This window comes from Erithacus rubecula (genome assembly GCF_903797595.1).
Source record: "Erithacus rubecula genome assembly, chromosome: 1".
In the NCBI taxonomy this organism is placed as follows: domain Eukaryota; kingdom Metazoa; phylum Chordata; class Aves; order Passeriformes; family Muscicapidae; genus Erithacus; species Erithacus rubecula.
In genome coordinates, this window is record NC_136658.1 from 14,827,674 (window position 1) to 14,836,983 (window position 9,310).

The 9,310-nt window shown below is 58.9% G+C and overlaps 2 protein-coding genes across 5 annotated transcripts; one reads left to right on the forward strand and one right to left on the reverse strand.

The window, feature by feature from the left end:
• Positions 1-142: 142 nt before the first annotated feature.
• TOMT (transmembrane O-methyltransferase) lies at positions 143-4,421 on the reverse strand (the record flags this gene model as incomplete). 4 transcript variants are annotated; one of them, XM_079315749.1, is made up of 4 exons in its annotated part: positions 4,275-4,421; positions 1,128-1,404; positions 606-802; positions 143-463 (listed from the first exon to the last, which is right to left on the reverse strand). In XM_079315749.1, the coding sequence occupies exons 1-4, from the start codon at positions 4,329-4,331 to the stop codon at positions 143-145; spliced, it is 852 nt and encodes a 283-aa protein (XP_079171875.1). In that variant the 5' UTR covers positions 4,332-4,421. The 4 variants fall into 4 exon arrangements, with proteins under 4 accessions (XP_079171875.1, XP_079171876.1, XP_079171877.1 ...); XM_079315750.1 differs by lacking the exon at positions 4,275-4,421 and adding an exon at positions 1,960-2,614; XM_079315751.1 differs by lacking the exon at positions 4,275-4,421 and having other exon boundaries at positions 1,128-1,636.
• Positions 4,422-4,649: 228 nt separating this feature from the next.
• Positions 4,650-9,066, forward strand: LAMTOR1 (late endosomal/lysosomal adaptor, MAPK and MTOR activator 1). Its single transcript, XM_079317645.1, has 5 exons — positions 4,650-4,821; positions 6,421-6,566; positions 7,518-7,595; positions 8,054-8,180; positions 8,461-9,066. The coding sequence occupies exons 1-5, from the start codon at positions 4,780-4,782 to the stop codon at positions 8,551-8,553; spliced, it is 486 nt and encodes a 161-aa protein (XP_079173771.1). The 5' UTR covers positions 4,650-4,779; the 3' UTR covers positions 8,554-9,066.
• The last annotated feature ends 244 nt before the right edge of the window (positions 9,067-9,310 follow it).

Genomic DNA, 9,310 nt, shown 5'->3' on the forward strand with positions numbered 1-9,310 from the left:
TGCCTGGCAGTGCAGGCAGGAGCACCACGGGGAATGAGCCCCCTCATTACCCACTGCACCCCACCACAGACCACAGCAGCCACTGTGTTTGCTCCAGAGCCCATGTTGAGCCGAGGCGGGCGCTGGGGACCGGCACTGGGGCTCAGCGGGTGCCGGTGTAGCGCAGCTCGGCAATGCCGTCGGGAATGGCGCGGAAGTACTCCAGGCTGGCGCGGTGCACCTTGCAGTGGTACTTGCCGCAGGTCTTGGCGTACTGCAGGAAGTGAGGTGCCCCAGGAAAGAGGACGTTGTCAGCCAGGATGGTGGCCCCCTCAGCCAGCAGCTGGTGGCTCTCCAGCAGCCGTAGGTCCCGCAGGTAGCAGCGTTTCCAGTGATCCATGAAGACGAAGTTGGCGTTCATCAGGCCGTGCTTCTCCCGCAGGTGGGGTATCACCTCCTCCGAGGGGCCCACGATCAGCTCCACCTGTGCTGCAGCACCCTCAGTTGCTGGGCCAGGGTGCCAGGGTGCCCACCCACCGCCCTGCTTCACAGCAAAGAACCCCCACCCATCTCCTGCCTAGTTTCAGGTGCAGGGCTGGGCTTGATCCCAGCGCCCGGGTACTCACCGTCTCCTCGCTGAAGCCGGCCAGGCGGATGACCTTCTCGGCCACAGCAGCGTGTCGGGGGTCCCCCTCGATGGTGTAGAGGCGGGCACCTGGGGGCAGCCCCTGTGCCAGCAGCACGGTGCCATAGCCGCAGTATGTGCCCAGCTCCAGCACCCGCAGCGGTGCCCGTTCCAGCAGCACCCGCTCCACGATCCGCCCTGACACGGCACGTGCCTCTCAGCACCCACAAACCTGTGCCGCCCCAGCCCTGGGCACGGCAAAGGTGCCAAGCAGTTCCCAGTGCCCAGAGTGATGGAGGACAGCCATGCCAGAAATGCCATAGCCATGCCAACAGTGCCATGGCTGTGCTGGCAGTGCAATGGTGCCACAATCATGCCAACAATACTACGGCTATATCAACACTGCTACCACCATGCCAATGGTACTGTGCCCACACCAACACGTCACAGCCGTGCCAATGGTGCCGTGGCCGTGCCCAGTGCCATGCCCCGCATGGTGTGGGCAAGCAAGGGTGGCACTCACCTTTGTCAGGCCCCACGCAGCTGAGGTGCTCACAGTGGTAGCACCACTGATCGAAGGTCTGGAGGATGTGGTGGGGGTCCCCAGGGATGGCGTGGGCCAGCACATACTGGAAGGCACGCTGCTCCCGCGAGGTGCCGCTGAGGCGGTCCCGCAGCCAGGCCACCAGCACTGCCCGGTACAGCAGCAGCAGGTAGTGCCGGTAGCGGATCAGCAGGGTGACAATGAAGGGCAGGAAGGCCAGGGCAATCGCCGGAGACACCATCACAAGCGAGCGAGGCTGTGATTTTTGCACAGCTATGGAGATGACTTCGTCAGTTTCCTACTTATCTTAGGAGTTCTGCCAAATGGGAAGTTCTGCACCCTTTGTGTCCACTATCAGTGGCATAACCTTGGGCTCAGGCTTTGAAAATCTCCCTTGTGCAGAGGTCGTTGAAGCATGTAAGCCCTAAACTATAATGAGGCAAATCTGTCTCCTCCCAGGGTGCCAGCCTCACAGCTCCCACTCATGCCATGAGCACCCCCTGGAAGTACCTGGGCTTCAGTGCTGCTGGGCCTGCAGGGCTGGGGCACCCCAGGATGCTGTGGAGGTCCCTGTGCCAGGGCTGGGGACCCATCTGCCAGGGTCCAGATACTGGGGTTGGCAGGGCTGGCATCCCAGGGGGTTGTGCTGCTGTGAGGAGCCTTGTACAGCACAACCCCTTGCACCCCCCTTGGTCCAGCCTTGCTGCTCCCACCCCCCACATCCTGTACCTCACACCCTGCTCCCCACACCCTGAGCTGTTGGGGGTGCCCAGTCACAGCAACAAGATAGAGCAATGGTGGTGGCACCTACCTGTCCCCACAGTCCAGGCAGGCAGAGGCAGGCAGTCCTGTGTGGAGCCCTGCTGCCACTCAATTATTGATGGTGTCACCTCAGCTGTAGCTGCTATCAGAGCTCCGGTTACCAGCTCAGTAGGCCTGGCAATGGAGACCAGGCTGGGGGCTGGGAGGTATTGCTGGGCTGCACAGGGGGGCCTGGGGTGGTGATACTGGAGCTGGAGTCCTGTCACTGCACTGAGAACACTGGGTACTGGAAACACTGGGCACCAGGAGCACAGAGAGCTGGAAGCAGTGGGTGCCAGGAGGACTGGGGGGAGCCAGAATCAGTGGACACTGGGGACACTGTGGGTCCAGGGACCATGGGGACATTGGGAGCACTGGGGGTGTGGAGGATTGGGGCACTGGAATCTGTTGTAGTTTAGGGATGGTACTGCCCTATTCAGTGTCCCCACTGACACCCCCCCAAACCATGCCCATTCTCTTGCTCCCCTGCTTTCTTCTCCCCCTTCCCACAGCGATGGGATGGAGAGGAAAATTGGAGGCTCAAAAGGTAAAGATCTCAGGTTGAGATAATAACAATTTACTGGCTTTGAGAAAATGAACAGTAGCAGCAACAATACTAACAACAGAGGGTACAAGAAAAGAAAAAACTCACATGGAAGACCCCCCCCCCCCCCCGCAAACAACAGATGAATACCAGACAGCTCCCTCTGCAATTTACTCAACAGAGTTGCCATATGACAATGGCATGCTCTGTAGAAACTTGTGCCACAAGGACTGCACACTGGTCACCTGGGCCTAAAGGGGACTTCATTTTTTGAATTCCTCATGTAGAATCAATATCAAGCACAGCCAATTCTCTCCAAGATACTGGGTACTTTGCTCCATGGTGTTCCACTTAGTGCACTACTCAATCATCCTTGGGAGAATGCCTTTCGTGCTTGACAGGAGTTCAGAGCCTGAGAGTTTCTGTCCTCTTCCCAATGCCCCTGTCAATATTCACATCCCAGGACAAGGATGCCAGTTGCTTGGCTTCACTTCATATCATGGGCCAGGATATCTCAGCACTGGAGCAGCCAGGTCACCAGGGGCTCACCTAACTGGTGACTGAAACCTTTTCACATCTTACAGCCCACCTGGGGACAAGGACTGCGTGATTTTTTCTGGCCCTGCCTCTTCCTCTTATTCTGAGGGCCCTTCTTTGCCATCCCTCACTAACTGAACTGATTTTGTCTTGGATTCCTTCTTCTGTGCAGAGTTGGCTGCTCCCAGCCCGGGCTGTTCCCCTGGTTCAGCTGCAGTTAGCGTGGCCACGGTGCCTGTTCTCTGTTTCCTCCTCCTCCTCTGAGGGTGCTGGCAACTGACCACCAGTGTCCCATGGCGAGCAGCCAGGGCCCAACACACTGCAGCAAGCTGCTCATGTCTGGAGTTGCCACTGCATTCTCCCTGCAAATATTCTGTCACTTTATCACAGTCCTGTAGTTCTTCAGGGGTAAACTCCCAAACCACTGGAGCAGAGAAATCCTCAAAAAATTGGTCAATTTTCTGGCCCCTTCCATGCCACTCATGACTATTCCCCCTTGGTTCAGGTCTCTGAATGGCTTTCTTGGAAATCTCTGTTCTGCCTCCAAAGGTGACTCGAAACAGAGTGTGGACTGCACTGAGACAGAGCAACAAGAACACGCTTTCCTCACCATCCAAAGGGAATGCAACATTCTCAAAAGCTGTTGTAGCAGGTCTGAAGGAGGAAAAGGGTGGGAAAAGAGGGAAAATCATGCTTCCCCTGTTTCCCCTCCAGACTGGGTACAGTTATTAATGGGCTCCCAAAGGCAGTGCTGAAATAAGGGTGGGAGAGCAGCACTGAACACACATCCCAGAGTACCCTCATTGCCCTTGATGTTATCATGTCATAAACTCTTATCCCGCACTACAGCAACAAAGAAATGCTGATCATTGTCCCTGCTCTGTAAAAGGTCACCCTGAGGAGCACACACAGGAATAGAGCCAGGGTGAGGTACCAAACCCACAGGAACAGACCAAGCACCAATGTGACCAGTGGCTCTGGACACAACACAGCAAACGCTGAGATTAACTTTGTTTCCAATCCACTTTGGACAGATCTATTGTTACCTCAACGCTTAGTGCCCCACGCTGGGTGACAAATAAGGACAGTCGTGGTTTAGCCCCAGCCAGAAACCAAGCCCAACACATCTGCTTGCCCAATCCCCCATCAGCAAGATCGGGGAGAGAGTTGGAAGGGTAAAAACTGGACTTGAAGGTTGAGATTGAGATAAAGAGATTAATAGGAAAAGCAAAGTCCACACACACAAGCAAAGCAAAACAAGGGATTAAGTCACCACTTCGCATGGGCAAGCGGGTGTTCATCTATTCCAGGAGAGCAGGGCCCCACCACAAGTTGCAATTATTTGGGCAGACAAACACTATCGCTCCAGACATTCCCTTCTTCCTCATTCTTCCCCCACTTAATACTCTGAGCGCTGAAGGCCTGGGAACGGGGGGACACCCGGAGCCCCGGGAGCATGCGCAGTGAGCGCGGGAGCGCGCTCGAACGCACCGGGAGCGCGGAGGAGGAGGCGGGGCGCTGAAGGAGGCACGTGATCGCGCGCGCCAGGCCGCGTGACGTATCCCACGTGCCAGCGCCGTCCCGTCCCACGTGACCGCTGCCGTGCGCGCCCCCGGCACCGGGCGCGGCCGCGCGCGCGCGCGACTGTGAGTGCGTGTGTGTGTTTCCCCGCCGCTCACGTGACCGCGCTGACTCGGTGCTCACGTGACCGCGCGGCGGGGCCGTGCCGGAGCCGGGGCCGCGCTCGCCATGGGCTGCTGCTACAGCAGCGAGGCCGAGGCCTCCGACCAGGTGGGCACCGGCGCCGGGGGGACGCGAGGCCCGCGGCGGGGGTGGAGCGGGAGGGACGTTCGGCCCCGCTCCCGGCTCCCCCGGGGCCGCCCGGTGGCGGGGGGGCACAGCGCGCGTCCCCGGCAGGGCCCGGCCCTTCGCCGCCGCCGGGCAGTGTCCGAGCGCTGCTCCCGCCTGTCGCCCCCTTCGTGCACTCGTTCCTCGCGGTGTGTCCCTCTGGTGCCGCGTGGGTGCTGCCGGGCGGGGGCTCGGGGGTCGTGCCGGACCCTTCCCCCGTCCCGCTGCAGGTGTCGGTCCAAGGCCTCAGGCTGCACCGGCGCCAGCTTTGCCTTCCTGGGCAGCGCGGCTGCCGCAGCTCAGGGGCCGGGGCAGAACCGGGGCTGTCACCTGTCCCGCGAAACTTAATCCCCGGGTGCGGCGAGAGCTCGGCTGTGACAGCCCGTCCCAGGGGAGCCCCGCCAGCTCCCACCGCCACAAAGGAAGGAGAAGGGCCTGGGCTGGAGTATCGCAGCGGCATTTCCCAGCAGGAGGAAGGGGAGAGGAAGCTTCTGGCCGGGGAGGAGCTGGAGACGCCACCGACTGCGTGTGTGCAGGACTGGTTGCGCTCCCAGCTCACCATGGGTCACAGGCTGAGCGTCCTCTCAGGACCAGACATGGAAAGGCCTGAGCATGTCCAGAGAAGGGAATGGAGTTGTAGAAGGGGCTGGAGCACAAGGAGTGGCTGAGGGAGCTGAGGTGGCTCAGCCTCCAGAAAAGGAGGCTCGGGGGTGTCCTTCTCACTCTCCACAACTCCCTGACAGAGGGTGGGGGTCTGGCTGTGCTTCCAGGGTACAAGGCACTGGACAGGAGGAAAGGGCCTCTGGTTGTGCCATGGAAGGTTTTAGTTAGATATTCGGGAAAAATTTCCCTAAAACTGTTGTACAGCCCTGGCTCAGGCTGCCCAGAACAGTGTTGCAGTCCCCATCCCTGCAGGGATTTAAAAGCTGTGTAGACTTGGCACTTGGGGATGTGGTTTAGTGGTGGGCTCAGCAGTGCTGGGAGAACAGTTGGGCTCAGAGGGCTTTTCCAATTTAGTAATTCTGTGATCATGTTCTCCTGGGTGTTTGTGCCCATGATCTCCCTACTGGGCTCTTCTCACAGCCCCTGCAGCACCATTGAGACAAGCCAGAGGATGAAGGGCTGAGCTGCAACTCTGCACCTCCTGGTGTGAGTGGGAGACCATGGCCTGTGACTCTGGGAACTCCCCGCCCCACACAGTCCCTGGGCTGTGGCAGGTGGGGTTCACCTGGCCCAGGTGGTCCTCATTAGCTGTGGGGTTTCATGCAGTTGGATGCTGGCTGCAGACTCCTGTCTGCAGGATTGGCCATTCCAAATGTGCTGCATGATTTCAGCCACACTTGCTGCCTTTGTGGCTGGGAGGGGCTTCAGCTGGGAGAAAGCAAAATAATTGGGCAGAGCTGAGGCTGTTCTGGGTTACACTGGGATGCACAGGGATCCCTCCTGGCTGGTGAGGGAAGGGTGAGACTCGCCTCATCCCATGGGGTTCACAGTGCTGGTGTGGGGGAGCCAAGGCTGATTTTCCTCTTGCCTTTCCCTCAGGAGGAGGAGACAAAGCGGCTGCTGGAGCCGGCAGCCAGCCCACCCAACAAGGTGCTGAATGGAGCGGAGCAGAGCTACCACAACCTGCCGTCGGCGCGCACCGATGAGCAGGCCATGCTGTCCTCCATCCTCGCCAAAACAGCCATGTAAGCCTCAGGCCGTGCCCGTGGGCAGGCAGCGTGCCTCGGGGACCAGCAGTGACCCTGCACCTGGCATGCAGCTGGGGGCTGCCTGGCTGTGGGCCCTGCTGGTCAGCCATGTGTGCTGAGGGGAAGGGGGGGAGCTGTGGCAGTGTCCCCATGTCCCTCTGCCCTCAGACAGCCCCCTCCCTCAGCCTTGAGCCCCATGGGGACACAGAAAAGACCCCAGATGTAAGGTAACTCCTTGGCTGTTGGGCTGGAGATAGGGGCAGAGATAAGGAATGTGGAGAGGGTGGCCGGGGGGACAGCAGCAGTGTATCACCTTCTGAGGAGGCTTTTCCTCAAATGCACAGGGACAATGTGGGGAGAGGGCTGTGTCCAGCCTGGCTGGGAGGGCTTTGGGATGCTCGTAGGCCCCTCTGCTCCCCTGCCTGACGTTGGGGAGCTGGTGGCCACTGCTGTGTGTCCAACATGCAGGGTCACAGCGGCTCTGAGTGCTCCTTTGCTGGGGGGTGCACACAGTGGGACTGCGGCAGGGCCCTGGGCAAGTGCCCAGGTCCTCTCTGAGCCCAGGGCCCAGTACCAGGGCTCTCAGGACATCTGCCAAGTGCATTGTCCTCCTAGTGGTTCCTTTCTTCTCCAGGTGGCTGCATGCCAAGCTCCCCAGAGCCCAGACCAGCCCCCAGCTTCCTGCAGCCTCTGCCTGCCTCTGCCCCAGGGCAGCTGTGGGCAAACAGTCCCTGGCATTTCCTTCCTGGCAAACAGCCACTCCAGCCTGACACACTTGTGTCCAGCTGGCAGCATTCTTTGGGCGAGTTTGGCCTTGAGATGTTTGTTTTGGGGTGCTGGGCTGGTGCTGGACTATTCTGCCCTGGTCAGAGGATGCTCTGAGATGGGGAGGGAATTCAGGGGGAGCAATGAGTCTCCAGTAGCAGCCACTGTCTTGTGTCTCTGCAGCAACATCATCGACGTGTCGGCAGCAGATTCCCAGGGCATGGAGCAGCATGAGTACATGGACAGAGCCAGGCAGTACAGGTGGGACCTGCACTTCTCCCCTGGGGTGCTTGCTGTCCCTTCACAGCCATATGTGTCTCTGGGCAGGTCCCAGGGGTTTTGACCTGGGGGATTGAACTCGGCATGTAGAAGAGCTGCATCTCAGAGAGCTGGATGCAGCCTGCTCAGGGAAGGCCCATGGCACTGCAGGTGGCAGAGCCCAGGACAAAGGGCTTCTGTGTTCACCCAGCCCTTGGGGCAGATGGTAGGGGGCTGGATGTGACGTTCAAGCTTGTGCTTGAAAGATGCCTATGTGGGTGAGCTGGAAGCTCCCTCATCCTCCTGCTGCAGGGAGTGAGGAGGGCTGGATGCTGGGAGTGCAGCACCACTGCTCTCCCTTCTCCCCCTGGGGGTGCCGAGTGCCTGGGGGCACAGCACCCATTCTCTGGATGTCCCCATGTCTTGGCATGGCACTGACGTTGGCTGCTCTCTCCTCACAGCACACGCCTGGCCATGCTCAGCAACAACCTGACGCACTGGAAGAAGCTCCCGCTGCTGCCGTCTCTGACTAACCAACCGCACCAAGTGCTCGCCAGCGACCCTGTCCCCTTTGCAGACCTGCAGCAGGTGAGCAGGGCTGGGGCGAGCCCTGAGCCCTTGCCATGCTCCCCAGAGACACATCCTCATCCTGGAGGAGCAGCCGTGCCCTCCTGGCTCTAATAATGACTTATTAGAGCTGAGGGCAAAGCCTAGGTCAGGTTTAAGGCCTTGTTAGAGGTGGGGGCAAAGCTCAGGACAGGCTTAGGGACGCGTTAGGGCTGGGGGCTAACCTCCTGTGACAGTTTGTGTGGGATAACCGGCAGTTTCAGCAGCCGCTGGTGACACAGCCATGTCCTCGTGCCCGCAGGTGTCCCGGATAGCTGCCTACGCCTTCAGTGCGCTCTCACAGATCCGTGTCGACGCCAAAGAAGAACTGGTTGTACAGTTTGGCATCCCCTGAACCTGTCCCCACCAGCGCTGCTTCACCGCTTTGGGTTGTTTTTGGTTTTTCCCCCCATTTTTTTCTCTTTATATCCCTTCCCTCCCCATGCTGCTGCCACAGAACTTGGACAGATACCCTGTTTCCTACTAAATGCCAAGGCGCCCATCATTGGCACGTTGAGCCCACCTGCATTGCTTGAGGCTTTCTCCTCCTCGTGGGTGTGTGGGTGGGTGGGTGTGCGTGGGGAGGAGGCTGTGTCAGCTGGACGCTGCCTTGCACAGGGACGAGCACAAAGGGAACAGCCGGTGCAAGGAGGCCCTGGCGTGGGTCAGCACCATGTGCCAGGTCACCAGGACGGGTGGGCTGGAGCCAGGAGGATGTGAGGCTCTGCGTGGGGCCTGGTGGCTCCAACACCATCTCTTCTCCTTTTTACATGTTTAGACCTTTATTTCGGTTGTTTGTTGTTTTATTTTTTTTTTTTTTTAATTACTATTATTTTTTGCCACAGTAGATAAAGCCACATTCATCCAGTGCTTGTCTCCACTCTTCTCTGTCGAATGTGATGGGGAGCCATGGCCTGGTGGGGGGGGCGACACAGATCTGTCTGTTCCTTGTCACCCCTTTGATCATGTCCCACAGGGCCAAGGGGACCAGGAATGTATGATCACCCACCTTTAAGGGAAGGGAAGCACCTAAGATTCATAAATGCTCATGGTCGAAGGGAATGTCAAAAGTCAGAGGGTTTACAAATAATCAGAAATTACTTGCCATAGAA